Genomic DNA, 18,598 nt, shown 5'->3' on the forward strand with positions numbered 1-18,598 from the left:
TGGGGGGAGGAGAACGAAGATGAGATTATCCTGGATGATGAGCTGGAGCCAGGCCACTACACCGTGTCCAGTTTAGTGCGAATGGGGACCTTCATGCTCCAGTGCTTTAAGGGGGACCCCCGTATAAAAAGCATAAAGGGCAAGGACCAGTACTGGGTGGCAAGTACTTGGACCCGCGGTACAAACAAAAAATGGCGGAAATGTTACCACCATCACAGAGGGCGGTCAGAATGCAGCACTTCCAGGCCTTGCTGTGAGAAATGCTGCATTCTGCTTTTGCGTGCACTGTTTCGGGTAGCAATCCAACAGTGCTTGCAAGAAGAGGGCGGTTTGAAGATGTGTTGGTCACTTCAGATATGAGATCCTTCTTTCAGCTGACCCATCGACAGCTGTACTCCGGATCCAGCATCTGGGAACACCTAGACTGACAGGTGTCTGACTACATCGGGTTAACGGCCGAAGTGGATGCACTGAGGAGTGATGAACCCCTGGACTACTGGGTGGGCAGGCTAGACCTCTGGCCAAAGCTTGCACAATTTGCAATGCAACTGTTGGCTTGCCTCCCGTCAAGTGTCCTGTCCGAAACGACGTTCAGCGCAGCAGGGGGGATCGTGACCGATGAGCGCACTCGCCTAGCTCATGACAGTGTTGATTTCCTCACATTTATAAAAATTAATGAGGCATGGATCTCTGAGGAATTCAACACATGTAACCAGTAGACCATGTTTCATTTAAATTCCTCATGACAGGCCACAAATATCTGCCAGACCGCCATCCACCCACAACAATTCATGGTCCCTGTCTTCGGTAAATACAGCGGCATAAAAGGCATTTCATGTCCATTGAATGCCTAATTTTTGGGGCAATTCATGGCCGACAATTATTTTTTCTGTCAATGCCTAATGTACCTCCAGCCACAGAATACAACGTTCTTTGCTGTCAGGTAAACCCATGTGGGCTAATTTTTGGGGCCTTTTATGGCCAATACTTATTCTGTATCCTGTGAATGCCTAATGTACCTTCAGCCACAGAATACAACGTTCTTAGCTGTCAGGTAAACCCATGTGGGCTAATTTTTGGGGCCTGGAATGGCCGACACTTATTTATCCTGTGAATGTATGATGTACCTTCAGCCACAGAATACAACGTTCTTAGCTGTCAGGTAAACCCATGTGGGCTAATTTTTTGGGCCTTTTATGGCCGACCCTTCTGTATCCCGTGAATGCCTAATGTACCTTCAGCCACAGAATACAACGTTCTTAGCTGTCAGGTAAACCCATGTGGGCTAATGTTTGGGACCTTTTATGGCCGACACTTACTTCTGTATCCTGTGAATGCCTAATGTACCTTCAGCCACAGAATACAATGTTCTTTGCTGTCAGGTAAACCCATGTGGGCTAATTTTTCGGGCCTTTTATGGCCGACACTTACTTCTGTGTCCTGGGAATGCCTAATGTACCTTTAGCCACAGAATACAACGTTCTTAGCTGTCAGGTAAACCCATGTGGGCTAATTTTTGGGGCCTGGAATGGCTGACACTTACTACTTTATCCTGTGAATGCCTAATTTTTCAGACTGGAAATGAAAATCAATGGGTCTGTAAACGTTCCGCCAAATTGTGGAATGGATGCGGACCCATTTTACAGATGTGAGAATGGACCCTACAGTATATGTATTTGACATGTATTTACCGGCTGTCAGTTCTGGCTGATTTTTGCTGTAAAAAAAAAAAAAATTGTCAAAAGTATTGAGACCCCTGCCTTTAATCGCATGTGAAATTTAATCCGTAGGGTTCACTATTGAGTTGGCCCACCCTTTGCAGCTATAACAGCTTAAGGTCTTCTGGGAAGGCTGTCCACAAGGTTTAGGAGTGTGTCTATCGGAATGTAATTGTGCTTCTTGAGAGGTGGAAATTAGAGTTGGTGTAAGTTGCAAAGTAAGGAGACTTCTTTGGTCAGCTCAGCTTTACTCATATCATTTTGTAGGAGGCTGTCATTGAGCATCTACTTCCAGGAGGGCTCTTGATTATGACATTTAAAACATTGTCATACAAAGTCCCTCTCCTTGCAAACTTGGGCGTTGTTTCCTCTTTCTTAATATACTGTATGTTCAGGTCAACACTTACATATATGCCAAGCTGCAGTCTAGACAGATTCCCTGGTAGAGGGGGAACAAAGTGGCAGGACATACCAAAGTGCCTACCTCCACCTTCTTTATATTTATATATTGCAGCTTTCAATGTAGTATTTAATGCTAGGTATGCAAGTACGTGAGGCACCTCGTGCGACATGTAGGTGGAAGTCTAGGGCCACGGTAAAGGTGACTTCTAGTATCGACATACCCAGAGGTTGTCTAGACAGGACTTAAAGACCAACTGGGAAGTGTTAGGAAGAGGAACATTTGGCTATGGTAAAGTTTTGACCATGAACCTTGCCTCCTTGAAAAGAGATGCCTGGCCTTTTTATCTGTTCATCAAGCACCCAGGGTAGGTTTGTGAAATTACTATAGAGACTCCACTCGACTTTGAATTTTTATAGTTAACTGTGGGGGGGGGGGGGGGGGGAATCTACAGAATTTCAGATTTGGTGGTTTGACTTTTTTAGGTGTGTTTCCTGGGGAAATACGTGTGTTGCCATCCTCCAGAGCTTGTGAGGTACCTGAGTTTTTCCAGGACATTGTGTTCCTTAACATTCAGTTCCACTAGTTTCAGTAACCCCATATTGTTTTCCGTATTAGGTAGACTGTGGTGGAGTGGTCAGAAATACTGTACCACACAAAGAGGCAGGGGTGATCAAAAAAAAGGGGGTTGAAGGAAATCTAAGAGGAGTGAAGGGGTCAGCTGAAGTGAGAAAATGAGGGGGGGGGTGAAGTCTGGGAAAGGAAAGGGGTGCAGTAGATTCAGGAGAGAATGCAGGCATAGATGTGAGGAAAGTGCATAAGGGATGAGAGAGACCACCCATAGTTGCAGGAAAGAGCGCTCCGTCTATGGCCAGCCTAGGAGCGGCTAGAGAGGGAGCTGTCATATGGCAGCAATTTAAACAAACTTTTTTTGTAAATGTCAGTTTTGCTGTGGTAGGGTCGGTACATCGCACATATATGCCACTTCACAGGCAGGGTCATTGCATTCCCCAGGCATGTTATTTTAGTCCTGTACCTATGGAATATGTCAATGTGATTTTATTGTGATAGCTTATTGCTTATTGCTTTCTCTATTCCTTCTTCTGTAGATTTTTTTTTTTTTTTTTTGATTGTGAACAAGCTCTCTGAACATACAAAAACCTTTGCGGGTCCTGAAGAAGCAGTATATCCGTGAAATGCGCAAACCTCATTTGAAGGACACAGATTCCTTGCTTTTGTGATGTATCCAATGTCTATACGGTTTTAAACTGTATTTCATTTTTTTATTTTTATTAACTTCTATGCTCTGGTAAATTATACATAAGTGAAATAACCACTTGCCGCCAAATTACGTTTCTTTACGTCATTTGACTTCAAGTGGCTTTACCGGAGTGATGCACGCAGTTGCAGGCATCACCCCGGTACCGTCTTTTTAAAAGCTGACGGTCGGCTCTCTTGTAATAACAACCGAAGTGGCTAAGCAGCAGGAGGGCCAGTTGCCTGGGGTCACCTGTCCCACCGGGAGACCCGTAATGACCAGCCGGCACAACTGGCCGGAGACCCGAAGAAAGCCAGGATCAGCTTTGATCGAGTCTCAGATATGGTAACCCGGAAGAGATATCATGACATCCCTTCCAGTTTACTGGCATCCTATAGGCGCCATTTTTAAAAAATTGGTCTTGAACGCACACAAATCACGACCGTCCCACACATGTGAGGTATCACCCCGAATGTCAGATCATGGGCAGGAATTCTAGTATTAGACCTCCTCTGTATCTAAAGAAGTAACCTCTAAAAACGTTTAAAGCGTTGCCTATGGATAGCAAAATTTATGTTGTTTGTCGCTGTTGTGCGGGCGTGCACAATTTTAAACCTTGACATGTTTGGTATCTATTTACTCAGCGTGACATCATCTTTTATATTTTACAAAAAAAAAAAAAAAATGGCACATGGATTGTGTTTTTTTTAAATTAAACTTTAAAATAGTGTTTTTTTTCCCCCCCAAAAAACTGCATTTGAAAAACAACTGCGTAAATACCGTGTGACATAAAAAAAATCCCACCAATTTATTCTCTGGGGCTTCTGATTTATAAAAATATATAATGTTTGGGGGTCCTAAATAATTTTCTAGCGAGGAAAAAAAAAACAACAGATTTTCACATGTAAACAAAAAGTGCCAGAAAATGCCTGGTCTTCCCAAAGCCTCCCTTGCGTTCCCTTTTTACTATACATATCGGGATGATACCCTGAGTCCCTCCATTAGTGTATGTGTAATATTTATACTCCATTCCACACTTACTTTTCTGCTTAATTTTAACACATGTCAAAGTTGCAAAATTGTGTTTCGGCGTTAAAATTTGTATTTAAAGGTGCTGCACTTATTACGACAAAACCTTATGTCAGTAATATGATATAAATATTATAAAATTAATGTGAGTGATGAATAAACAATGTAATAGTGTAATCAGAGTTTACAAATACACAAAGTATAAATATTATCAAAAAGTGTCACTGTTGCCTAAGGGCTCTTTCACACGGTCGCTCCGCTTGTCCGCAAATCATCCTATTTTTTTGCGGATGATTTGCGGACATAATGTAAGTCAATGGCACTGCGGATGTCAGCGGAATACCATCCGCTGACATCCGATTTTCTTCCTTTCAGTTCTGTTCCGTTTTTTGGAACGGAACAGAACCCTATTTTTTCATCCGTTCAAAAAACGGAAAGGTAGGAAAATCGGATGTCAGCGGTGTCATCCGCTGACATCCGCAATGCCATAGACTTACATTATGTCCGTATATCATCCGCAAACGGATGGGATGATATGCGGGCATACGGAGCGGATGACACAAATGTCATCCGCTCCGTGAAAAAAGAAAAAAAAAAAGTCCCGCAGCGGACTAAAGCAGCGGAGCGGCCGTCTGAAAGAGCCCTAACAATCACTGACCACATGGATAATTAAAAACAAGTGCTTCGAAAACTGCTGCTGTGCTCACTTGCATGCCTTTCCACTGCAGCCACTAAAAGACCAACCACTGCTCTAGGATGGATCATTCAGTCTATAGGATATCTCAATTGCTCTTTCTGAGTCAACAGACTCTGTCCTGCGCATTACATCAGAATGACATTTTCAGGGGGTATGACTGTGTTTTGGTCTTTCAGCAGCTGCAGTGAGAAGGCATGCAAGTGAGCACAACAGCAGGTTTTTAAGCACTTGTTTATTATCCATGTGAGTGCATTTGCTATGGGGTTTTTTGTCAGTTTGTCAGAGAGCACTATGGATTGTCCTTTGTTTCATTGAGCATAAGATCTGGACAAGCACTGGGTGTTCACATTTGATTGGATCCATTTGGTTAACCAATGTATGGGCTTTTTCGTGTAATTTTGACCTTTTTGTATTGATGGTTAAATGGCCAGGTGAGCGCACACCCTTGTAGGACCTGGTAGAGGATTGGCTGCCCTTAATCACAGCACATTTTTGTATGTTCAACACTTCTTCACATTTAAATTGTGTCTTATAGACTTTGAGCTTATCCTATATGGACTTTAGGCACATTTATATTCATCCAGTTTTTTTTAGTTTGTGGTCAGTGATTATTGTTTTGCAACATTGACACTTATGGGGGAGATTTACTAAAACTGATACACAAAGAATCTGGTGCAACTGTGCACAGTAGCCAATCGGATTCTAACTTCAGCTTGTTCAATTAAGCTTTGACAATAAAACCTGGAAGCTAGTTGGTTTCTTTGTAGAACTGCACTATATTTTGCATGCTTTAGTAAATCTCCCCCTTTGCGTTTGTGAATTTCAATCACACTACTATTCCATTGTTTGTGAATTTCGATCACACTACTATTCCATTGTTTGTGAATTTCGATCACACTACTATTCCATTGTTTGTGAATTTCGATCGCACTTTTACATTGTTTATGATTTGCTCGTGACACAGTCACTCACAATTCTTTCACAATATCTGTTTCATATTATTGATGGTAGGTTTTGTCATAATAAGCACAGCGTCTTTATATACAATTTTTAGTTTGCATAATTTGTGCTAGCAGCTAATCGTTTTGTTACTGTAGCGCAACCCACATTGATATATTTAGGCACTAGGATTTTGTTTTACACTCCGCCACAAAAGGGTAAAATACCTGTCTTCCGTTCCCTAAGGGGAAATTATATAGTTTCTCACCTGAAAGCTGCCCGTATCCAGTGAGAAGCATGGAATGCATACCCCGCCCCCTCGTTACACACTGCCGCTTAGTGGCAATTCAGCACAGCTCAAATTTTCAGTGCTGTGTGATGTCCTTCACACTGTGCCCCATTACATTACAAGTGCAATGTGAAGGAGGTACCAGCGCAGGAGGGGGCTGCTGGAGGGAGGACAGTGGGGGAAGGGGAGCAGCAAAATGCACCTTCTCCTGTGTAGACCAAAATCTTTGCACCGGCCCTGTGGATATAGATATGTAGCACTACCCCTGCAGGTGCTGCTGATAATTTGGGCCTATTTCCATCACTCACATCATGCACAGTCGGCATACAACATTTTCGGCATTCTTCCACTGGTTTGAGGATCAGTCTTTGGGTTTCTTTTTGCGTTTTTTATTGAACAGAAATTTGAATAGGGACAGGAGCATTGGATACCCCAAACTGTGGAGCTAGAGAACTGCTAGGTTTCTGGCTGCTCTATACAAATTGCAGGCTGTATTGCACAACATTAGGCTGCACTGTACTCTATCCTGGTTAATCAGTACAACTCCTGGCTATCTTGCATGGCTCCTGGCTGCCTTAAGTACTTTAACAGTATGGCACACTCCCTCCTGCTTGTCTTATACAACTGCTGGTTGCACCAAACACTGGTTTGTAAGATAAATCACCCCACATTCACTTCTCCATTGTGTAGCAGGATCAAGTACTCACTCAGTCACGGAATTGCTTCCTCATGCCTACTCTCCTGGCTCTATCTAGACACTGATCCAGGCTCTCTTTGGTAGGCCTCCTAGCAGAGCCAACTTAGCCTAGCTGGGACCTCAGGTTTCTCCTCGGTCTCTCTCTCGTCTTCTCCACCCAGGGGCAAAGCCCCCAGTGCATGTGTCTCCCGCAGAAGACTAGACCCTAGAGCTCAGCACGCTACTGCCAGGACTCAGAAAATGTATAGCCTCTCCAACCACCTACTGGACATCAAGATTGGCCAGAGAATCATAAATATTCAGACTGCCTGTGTGCTCTCCCTCCCACTATACTTCCAGAACTTTTCAGACAGGGGGAAGCAACAGAACAACAGCCTGTGAGACACTGAACAGCCCTAAGCAATCAATCCCAGCTCCACGGTTTAGAGGAGCCAAGTAAATTTACCTAGCAGCCTACTCTGAACTAGGAGGGTGCTACATATATGATACTAAAAGATAGTTTCCAATAGGTTACTCCTATTGGTTTATTTCATTCCATCCACTGCGAGAATGAATAGACTGAATCTGTGAACTAAGGAACCTGTGCTAGTATGATTGGCATGTTTCTACAGATTAACATTGTTCTGATGTTACTTAATAAAAAAAATGATATATACATTCTATATGAAAATATGTTGCTTTCATTTTGTTTTTGAATCTTAGAGGTCAAGAAATACAATAATTGGATCCAAGTATAGATGGTCTCTGACAGTCCCTTATTACTTGGAAGATAGTCTTGGTAAGTTTTCAAACAGTAACATATAATTAAATATAACTGTCTATGTATAGATGGAAACTCATGTGAAGTCTAACTATGTTAAACTTTTTTTTTTAGAAATAAGTGTTAAACCTAAACCTTTCCTAATAGTTATTGGCAAACTAGCATTCACTTTGGAAATTTCTAGTATTTTTCATCTCTATGCAACCTGTGTTCCCAAGCTTAAATGTCACCCTCTGTTTGAAGCACACTAATTCTGAAAATGTGATATGGTTCCTATAGTATAATGGTAAGTATCAATTTTTGAATTATTGGCCAAGATAAAGGTTTAATTTTCCAGTAGCAATGGATGCTTGGGAAACCATTCACAGCACAGGACTGGCCGCAATAACATCCAGTAACGTTTATATTAAGGCACTATTGCAGACTAAGTTGATTCTAGGAGATATTTAATTAAATAAAATAATAAGCAGCTTGGTGTACAAAGGGCTGATGGCTGGTGCTACTGGGATTAAATGATTTGTGCTGTGCTGTGATGTGTGTGTCCCTAGAGGAAAGGAGTAGGTATCTGTCTGAAAATACAATTGCTTTACAGAGTGGGGACCCCCTCAGTGGGACCTCATTTTTTGTTCAAGGGAACCAGAACATGGACATTATCTATGAAATCTGTTTTTTTTAAGGTATGGACAGCACCACTGTTAAATAGCCAGCACTGCCAACAGCCCAGCAATATGTTTCTCTATGTGAGAATGAGAATGCTACACTAGCAGCATGTCACGTTTACCCCTAACGCTAGTGGTCAGACGCTATATAGCTGGCTTCTGTGATCTTCACCTATAGCAGCCCCCTTTCCTATAAGGCAAACAGGCCTTCCGGTTCTCGGTTGCCCCCAGGACTTATACGCAATGCTATAGTGCCTGGCTACCACACCAGGGCATGTGTGAACCACAAGCAAACCTGTACTTGTGGTTGGCAGACAAACCTTATTCAGAATAGTCAGGGTCAATGACCAAAGTCAAAATGCAGGCAGAGTTCAGAGAATAGTCGATATCTGATCCAAGGTCATCAATGAGGGATTTCAAACAGGTAGCTTGGTCAGGTATTACACACACTACCACAAGCATGAGACTGCAGGCTTGGCTAGCTAAAATCAGGTGTAGCACAATTCCCAGCATAGGTGCTGGCTGTGGGTCCTCCTGGGGCACCGGGTGCAACAAAGGTACCTTTTAAACATGTTTCTCCAAGTGTGAGCAATGAGACAAGGAATAGTCAAGTATCTTTTGGTTTTTATGTTTATTTAGGAACTTGGATGGGAGAAGGGATGAGTGGGATACTCCAACAACTGAACTTTGCACAATTAGGCAGGGACTCTAGAAAATGCTGCTTGATGCTGGTTAACGCTGACCGGATGCCTGTTAATGCTGACTTGACACTATGACATTGCCTTTGACTAACAAAGTCCTCTTTTAGCTCCCTTGACTGTACTGCTGTACACTTCAGGGCCCACACTGGCACCCCCTTTCACTTCCCTATCTTCAGCTTGGCATCCCCTTTCACTGCCACAACTACTGGTTAGCTGGCTCCTGGATCCCCTTGACCTTCTGGAGTGGTCCCCTTTCCTAGGCAGACCCCAGGGCAGATCTTATGTACTCACTATACTGTTTTTCCTGAAGACTTCTGCCCAGCAGCTCCACTCGATCAGCAGCACTCTGGATCCCTTTCTGCAGCACAGCTCAACCTCTGGTCCCCTTAGGCCGACTGCCTGGACCACCTTCACTCTCCGACAGAAGGAGAGACAGCCGTCCTCCTGGTACTGATGCTCCCACCAAAAGACGCCCTATCGCATGCTCCCTCAGGATTTATTCCCAATCCCAGGGTGCATTGCGGCAAATTCCGCCCACTGGGACAGTTATAAACCCTGGTGTGCTATTAGCTTGGTTTCCTCCACCGTCCCAACAAGATCCCTCATTGGATACAGTGGGGAGACTCCCCAGACTCCACAGACACACCTGGAAACATGTGACAGCTAGCTAACAAATTCAACCCCCCCCCCCCCCGATAAGCAGACAGGGCCTCATATGTATTTACCTAGCACCTACCTGGGAGGGTGCTACACAGGTTTGGTCTTCACCCAGAGACTGGCCACATTAATCACCTTGCAGGTAGACAGATGAGGAGAATGCAACAGCCAAAACTAGGATGCTGGAATGAGGAGCAGGAGTGCACTCCTGAAACAGCAATGCTTGAAATGTCATATGGACTGCAAATAATGTTTTTTTAGTAGACTAAAGCCCCGTACACACGCGGCCGACCGATCGTCCGTCTTTTGTCCAGGGTTGTGTTCTGTTGGTTGGAATGTGCCTAGACTGCACACAAATTTTCTCGCCCAACAAAATTCTACTTCAGAAGTGATGTCATGTGTTGGTTTGCTTTCTTTGTGTTCTTTCTTTACTGAGCATGCCCAGACTTGCTCATCAGATTTTTCCCTGTCGAAATCTGTACTGACTGCATGAAAATCGGCCATTGTGTTGACGGCCAATAAAAATTTTATAGTCTGCACACCAGATTTTTTTCGGCCGAAAAGTCGGAGTTGGTTGTCGGAAGCATCATACTAACAAGCCGAAAATCGGCAGATCGGTCGTCGGACGAAAATTCCCTGCCAACTTTCGACGCGTGTGTACGGGGCTTAAGTTGCTGTTTAAGAAGAACTGTTTGGTGACTTAGGCAAACAAAGTGTGTACTGTATTGGTGTATTCCTAGTGTATCAAAATAAATGGGAGAATGAAGAGTACTTGTCTACTTTAACTCTCCAGGTTATGCAGTGGAGTGTGTTAATACAAAGTTAGCCCTTGTGGTTATGGAGTGTGTGTCTGTCACGTACCTTGCAACAGAGTCTGATGTGTAGAGGGAAGTCTCTCTTACTGCCCTGGTTTAAGGACCATTGGACCCAGGCAGCACTTGGAGAGGGGCAGCAAAATCCCAAGATTTTCTTTCACAGCAGTTTTGTGTGTCATCTGTTTGCGGCGTGTTACCGGTGGAATTTACCCATCTCCTACTGCTGCCCGTAGTGCAAACTGATGAGTAGGAGGAGGCAGAGTGTCTCCTCCAGGAAACTTCCCCCATGTGATTGTGGTGTGCTCAATGACCTCAGACATCAGCGCACTCCATCTCACCTAGGGCAGGCTGGATCTTCTAGGGCGGTGGACACTGCAGACACAGGAATGACAGGAGGACTGAGGACAGACAGTGGGTGTTTGGTGGACCGGTCTGGTAGTGAGTTATGGAAGAAGATAACAGTATACATAATATTTTCTAAAGGTTATATTTATATAAAATAATAATTGTGGTGGCCTTTTGTTAGGTGTGTCTTTTTTTTTTTTTTGCATTCCATTCTTGGACCCAGGCAGCACGATGTCTTGGGCCAGCCCTGGATATAGTGGATATAGATATGGATGGCAGGCAGAGAATGGTCAAGATACAAGAAGAGGTCAACAATGTAGAATCAGGTAGATGAACAGGAGGCACAGCAGAGTCAAGGAGCAAGCAATGGTCAGTGCAGGTAGCATTCAAGCAGGGTCAAGACAAGCCGGGTCAATTGCAGAAGTGAACTCATGAACAGATGCAGGAATACAGGGAACAGTTGTAGATCAAACAGTGCTGGCTAATGGAACTGCTACAGTTTAAGTAGACCCATTGGCCCCAACATTAGCAACGGACATGCGTGGGTACGCCCACGTATGTGCAAGTGCACAGTTTTGCACAGAAAAATGGGCACCTACACATCTAGTGCCTTCCTGACAGAGTCACAGTTAACCCTTGAGGTTATAAAGTAGAGAATGGCAAGGATAAGCAGCCAGTTCAGCTGTGAAGGGTGGTGGCCAGTGACGGAAATTCTGCAGCCAGAGGTGGCCAAGCAAGGGGAATCGTACTGTGTGGCAGGGACTCTATCGGGGAAGGGGGGTCCAGGTGAAAATAGATGATACAACACCGTCATAGTGGCTGTATGCAGTTCTCCCATGCTAACATGTTTTTCAGGATAAAACAGAATAGCACATTTAATGCCCCAAGGCTTGTCCAGAGAAAAAATGTATGTGTCCAGTTATGATGCTCACATCTTTGTTTTTTTCATTAACGTCTCTCTACAGATATTAATGCTAAAGGCGTGATCCTGAAAGCATTTGAACGCTTTAGGTTGAAGACGTGTATTGATTTTAAACCATGGAGTGGAGAAAAAAATTACATTTCAGTGCTTAAAGGCCTTGGGTAAGAGGTGTTAAAATTATATATTAACTCAAAAATTACCTAACTGTTCAAAATTTGGTTAAAAAATACATAAAATAGGACCTCCAGAATATCACATATATTTACAGCAGAGGGAAAAATCGCAGTGGCTGCCACAACATTTAATGGGTTGTTAGCATTTATCTGTAACATGGATTAGACAAAACATTTTTTTATTTTATTTATTAGAGGTACTTTATGTAGAGCCGACAATTTACACAAGTGATTTACATATACACTATATTACTAAAAGTATTGGGACGCCTGCCTTTACATGCATATGAACTATAAATGCATACCAAATGTAAGTGTTTACTTTGTTTCCATCTCTGTTCATTTCTTTGCTGCCCTGCAGGGACTACCATGATCACTGTAAGCCATAGTTTAAAGTAATGTCTACAGCAGGAACAGGCATTATTTCCTGTGGAAAAATCTTGTTGCTGGAGCTCAGAAGAAATGCAAGGGCACTGTTTAATTGAAGTAATACTTTAGATCCAATATCATATTAAGTACTTTATGACTGGCTGTAGTGTGTCAATATGCTTTTTCTGCATTGCTTTCTTAAAGCAGAACTACACGCTATATGAGCACCACTAACCAGAAGCGCTATTTAATTCCTTTTTAACATTCAAAGAAACCCCCCCCCCCCCCCCCAATCCATCCACGTCTCTGTCCTTTATTTTGCTGAGAAATCACTTTAAAAATCACCCCCTAGCATTTCTGGCAGTGGCCATCTGGAGTAAAGGCAGGTGATTCATGTAGCATTTACTCCCCTTAATACATCTGCACTTAGCACATGCAGGCAGGCAGGAGGGTGTGTTCTTAGCTGAAAAAGCCCCTCCTTTCCTGAAGACTCCTGGGATGTATGACATCATTTCCCTAGGCATGGAAACCAGGAAGTAACTAAAGAAATGTCAAAAGCAGTTTAAAACAAGTAAATATGATCTACTTTCCTATATATTTACTAATGCTAGCAGCATAAGGATTCAAAATAGTCAATGTTGATTGAGAGTGTGAAGTTCCACTTTAAGGCACTTATATTTTAGAGGACCGTCTGATTTGAAAGCACAAACCCCTTGCACACAAGCAAACGCTCTTCAGATCGCTCCAAATACTTGTTTGTTCAACCAAATATATGTTACCTGTATGTCATTAAAAACAGCAAATATGTATGTGTTAAAAATAAATATTAAATGCAACTTGGTATTCACCTGACTTGGTACGCCTACATGCAGCAGCTGTCAGAATAGGAGAGAGAGGAGCAGCACTAGGAGCCAATCAGGTTCTTTATTAGTATACATATGCGAACAGAAAACAACATTCTGACAGTTGGAGATTGCACACTGAGTAGGGTTACGACTCTCTGTAATCCTCTTCTAGGCTGGATGTAGGTGGGGTGCAGTGTGGTGCAGAGGCAATGATTCACACACAGATGCAATTGAAATTCATATTGCACTAACACAGCAACAGTTCACAACAAACCTTATGGGCAGGCTACCCAACCGAGTGCACTCGTGGTTTCCAACAACGTAGACAGAGCAGGTACTAGCTGAACTGATAGCATCTGTTGAGAGGGGCAAAATGCAGCCTGGCCCTCTCATGCCCAATCGGGAAGATGTCCATAAAAGTAGCGACCCTACGCTTTCCCTCCTCGACAGGAACCTTTCCCTATCACTATTACTGTCCCTAACTTGCGGTTTACCTTTCCCTGCACTACTTGCAGACTCTGGGTCCTGAATAGACTCTGCCACACCTAAGATGGATGCTAGAGTCCCATGGGAAGCAAGCATTCAATCAAGTTGCTGTCACAGTGACTCAGGAAACCATAGAGGAACCATGTTCTCTCCCTCTCTCTTGGCACTGCCAATACGGTTGAGCACCACCTGCAGTGAAGACAGCAGTCTTCCCCTGTCTTTAACAGATGCTGTCCTCTCATCGCAATGCAGTAACAGCAAAAAAAAGCAATTAAAGTGCAACAGGGTCAACGTTAAGACAGAACAATGTATTGGATAGGGTTGCAGGGACTCCTGGACTCCCAGAATTTGAACTGACAGTCTCTGAGCCGGCATGGGCTAGATGTTCAAGTACAAGGGACAGCAGGAACCAGTCATTTGGAGCATCAAATGTCTCTGTCATTGGTGGGTTCCGTGGGGCAGTCACCACCCAACACACAAGGCCTCGGCATGTTTCTGATGCAGTCTCTTCTTTAAGAGGTCAGGCCCCTCCAAGACTAAATCATAGACAGGAGTAGGTTGGAAAGGTTGCCCGACCACCCAGTATGGGGTACACTCCCTTCTGGGCTCCAGCTTGTTTTCTCTGATGTGCTTGGCATTTTTTTTATCAAAGCCCGGTCCCCCAGTCGCAACGACAGCTCTTCCAGAGCAGGGGTGGAAGCCATCTCCTTGTGATTGTCTAACACCACCTTCTTGGCCTTCTACATTCATTCCCATTGCTCCTGTACCCAAGAACTGGGTGCCCTGGGTGGAAGGTATTTTGGCGTTTCCAACAGGAGGTCCATGGGCATTCAGCCATACCGGCCAAACATTAGAAAGAAGTGTGTATGCACAGTGGAATATAATATTGTAGGCCCACACCAAGGCCCCTTTTTCTGATGTCAGTGGTCTCAGTAGCTCAATTCTAGTGTCTGCAGCATGCCAAGCAGGGTGCAGTTGAACCGCTCACAGGCCCTTATACCCAAAGGATTATGGGCGTGGTGTGGGACTTCCCGAATTCCACTGAGGTGGCACAGTTTTGTCATAATTACAGATTCATATTTCAGGCCCTGGTCTGGAAGAATCTGCTTTGGATAGCTATAAGGTTGAAAGATGTGCTCCCAGAAGAGCTTGGTGGTGGAGGCAGCTGTTTGGTCTCTGGTGGGCACCACCACTGCAAATTTGGTGAAGTGGTCTACGAAGACCAGCATGTAATGATACCTGGAAGGTGCACTGGAAATAGTCCATGGTCACCAACTCAAATGGTTCAGGGGTGGTGATCGTCATGGGTGCTACCTTCCCGGGAGAAGCCTTGTGAATGGTACAGCTTTCACACTCCTGGCAGGCTTTATGTACCCAGTGTGATAAATAGAGGCAAAAGAAGCACCTCCAAACCAGTGACTCAGTCCAATGTGACCCAAAATGGTTGAAGTACTTGGCAGATTTCCAATATATGTGACAGGGGGACCACAACCGCTATTCAGAAGGGATACGAGCTTGCGGGTTTAGTATCTTGTCCCACAGTTCCAACCAATCGCATTGTCTCAGTATTGCTCGAGCAACCAGGGATAACTTTTGCCATTAGTGAAACACCTGTATGAGATATGGCTCCTTTTGTTGGATCAGCGCCCATTCCCCCCTCCTATAGAGCTCTGCTGCTGTGACCCATGGGTCAGGATCCTGTTCCTTAATAGCACCCGAGGTATCTTGTACAGGTAGAATAGGAACGACTTCCATGTTTTCCAGGTTAGATCTACATCCTCTCCTGGGCACTCCACTGAGAAACAAGACAGGGCATTGGCATGTCTGTTGAGCTTCTATGGCCAGTAATGTATCTGGAGTTTGAACCGTGTCAGGCAGGATGCCCAACCTCTTCGATTACAGCCCCTGCAAGATACTTGGTGAATTCTTCTGGAATAGCCCAGACCAGGCCTGACAACTCAAACTTAAAAAAACTGGAGGTTTCTCTCAGCGGCCCGTAAGCTCCTGCTGACTTAGGTGATTATCCTCTCTTGTCCATCCTGCACTTGAACCATGACAGCCACCAGGCCCTGTAGGCTTCTATCCTTGCACACCTAGAAGGGCTGGATGTTGTCCACATAGGCCAGTAACAGGGCCGTAGTCAACCTCTGCTTACACGTTTCAAAGGCCTGCTGCTGAGATTCGTGCCATTGAGCTTGGATGGAAAGTGAGGGCCTGCCCTTCCGCTGGGTCTGAGAAGAAAATGGTCGCACACCACCACAGAATCCAATGAAAAGAAGTTCCTTTATTCACATAAGTCGTACAGGTACAAGGTACAGCAGGGTAGGACAGTAGACGCGTTTCACACGACTGCTACGTGCTTGTTACCTACGTTAGTGTAGTTTGTGAACAAGCATGTAACAGTCGTGTAAAATGCGTCTACTGTCCTACCCTGCTGTACCTGTATGACTTATGTGAATAAAGGAACTTCTTTTTATTGTATTCTGTGGTGCTGTGCGACCATTTTCTTCTCAGATGCTTCTCCTGGTGGTGAGCTGAGGTTCACCACCTACCCTGGATTGTGGATTTTGATTTACCTGAGCAGTGTAATCTCTTTTTATTCTTCCGCTGGGTACCATGTCCACACAACTGCTGGGTAAGTGGGGCAGCTATCTGGGCAAATTTTGAGATTTAATGTAATATACTGCAAGGCCCGAAAAGGAGCATAACTCCATGATAGTTTTGGGGGTTGCAAATCTTAGACAGCCTGTACTTTGTCCGGATCTGCGGACATACCTCTGGCTTTGACTACATGCCTCAAATATTGTATCTTTTGTCTCATGAGATGACACTTGCTGGGCCTAAGTTTTAGTCTGTATTGGGGCAAACAGGAGAACACCCAGTCCAAATGTTTCATGCATTTTTCAAACATCTTGGAGAAGGTACATGAGCTCCCTAGATGAATAGATCGGGAACCCTGTTAGTTTACAATTCAAAAATTACTATCAACATTTTCCAGAAGCGTCTGTTTTGACCACTAAATATTTATTAGTAATAATATTAATAAAAATAATAAAAGAACTGATATTAATTGTATTATCATATTACATATATTATACGTGTATTAAAAAAATTCATATAGATAAATGAGACTTTTACATTATTATTATTTTATTTTAGATGTTATTCTTATGTTGGGAATCAGCAGGCTGGAAAACAAGTACTCTCTATTGGAGCTGGTTGTGATAATGTGGAAACGGTTCAACATGAGTTTCTTCATGCACTTGGTTTTTTTCATGAACAGTCACGTTCTGATCGTGATGATTACGTAACCATTGTCTGGGCAAATATCCAGTCTGGTAAGATGCAACTCTGCTATCATTAAAAGTGAAAGTAAAAGAAAATCCCAAATTTTAGGTTGACACCAGAACAGTAATAGAGGGGGAAACCTTCCAATGGGGACATGGACACTAGTTCTAGTGACCCTGGTGATACCCGGCGATTTCCTCACTTCCTGTTTTGGCTAAGGTAAAGAAAGTAAAGGGAAATCTCCTTAATGGGACACGGATGACAGAACATAACAGAGGTTATAATCCCCCCTCACACTATCCAACACTATATTTAAAAACTTTTACCTTTAGTTCTACTTTAAGGAATAGGATCACAATAATGGGTCATCACCCTCTAAAGGCAAAACCTTCTGCCTTTAGAACCACTTTAAGTTGTTACCAGAACAGGAATAATGAGGGAAATCTTCCACTGCAAGCTCTTGTTCTAATAACATCTGTCTAAGAGGGAGTTTTCTAACTGTATAAAGATTTTCTTTTATTTAATGTTGTGTGTACAGGGCAGGAGGTGAAGGGAAATATAAAGAGAATACAGATGGAAACCAAACCTGACATTAGATTACAATTCTCACTTTTTATCCAAAATGAAAAAGTTTTGCTATTATAAATACTTTAAACATACCCATATATTTGAGGCCTTATTCAAAATGTTATATGTTGGAATAAAGACTTTTGCATGTATTGTAAGTCTGATATATATATCTATATCTATATCTATATCTATATCTATATCTATATATATATTATTTTTTTTTTTATTACTCTAATTCATATTAATTTAATATTTTAATTTTTTTTAGGCAAATTGTCCAACTTTAACTTGTATGATAGTTCGGTATCAACATTTCTAGATGTTCCATATGATTACACATCTGTCTTGCATTATGGCAACAATGCTTTCTCCACTGGAAATGCAACAATAATCACAAAGAATGCTCAGTTCAATAATATCATTGGGAAGCAGACGGACTTCAGCGCCAACGATGTTCTAAAACTGAATCGGCTCTATAATTGTTGTAAGTTTGAAAGATGTGTCAAATGGCAAAGGAAGATTTTCTTTATTGTGGTTCACAATTTGCTATCTGAACTTTGCATCAAATACTTGGTGTTCTACAATTGTAGGGTGCAGGGGCGTTATAACAGTATATTCTCCCAGAATCTCAGGCATGTATTGATAGCAAACAGAAATAAATGCCTAGAACGCTCATTTCTGTGCTTTGCACAAAATGCATTATACATTATGCTTAAAATGAATACAATATATAGACTTGTACAGTATATAAAATATGCTGTAATTTTTGCAAGATTTGTATTACTTTTTTAAGTACAAGGACAATTTAATATCTTCCTGCCTTAAGTGTTTCTCAACAACCACATTTCTGGCACTATTCAGCTGACCCTATCGGGGTCCTAAAATGTCAGCTCATTGCACCTGAGGCACTGCACATCACATGGGACAGAAAGTGTTACAGGACTGCCTCCAAGGAGAACACAAGGGGAAAATAGAAATACA

General features: G+C 43.0%; 1 protein-coding gene across 1 annotated transcript in view; it reads left to right on the forward strand.

Moving 5' to 3' along the window:
• Window positions 1-18,598, forward strand: part of LOC309556037 (meprin A subunit beta-like) — a gene marked incomplete at both ends in the record, with an annotated part of 52,772 nt that overhangs the window by 7,442 nt on the left and 26,732 nt on the right. The window contains 4 exons of the mRNA XM_082258312.1: window positions 7,730-7,805; window positions 11,930-12,047; window positions 16,919-17,097; window positions 17,886-18,101. Of these exons, the coding sequence (XP_082114438.1) occupies window positions 7,730-7,805; window positions 11,930-12,047; window positions 16,919-17,097; window positions 17,886-18,101 (589 nt within the window). The remainder of the gene's footprint in view (window positions 1-7,729; window positions 7,806-11,929; window positions 12,048-16,918; window positions 17,098-17,885; window positions 18,102-18,598) is intronic.

The sequence above is a fragment of the Pelophylax lessonae genome (assembly GCF_965119305.1).
Source record: "Pelophylax lessonae genome assembly, chromosome: 5".
NCBI lineage: Eukaryota > Metazoa > Chordata > Amphibia > Anura > Ranidae > Pelophylax > Pelophylax lessonae.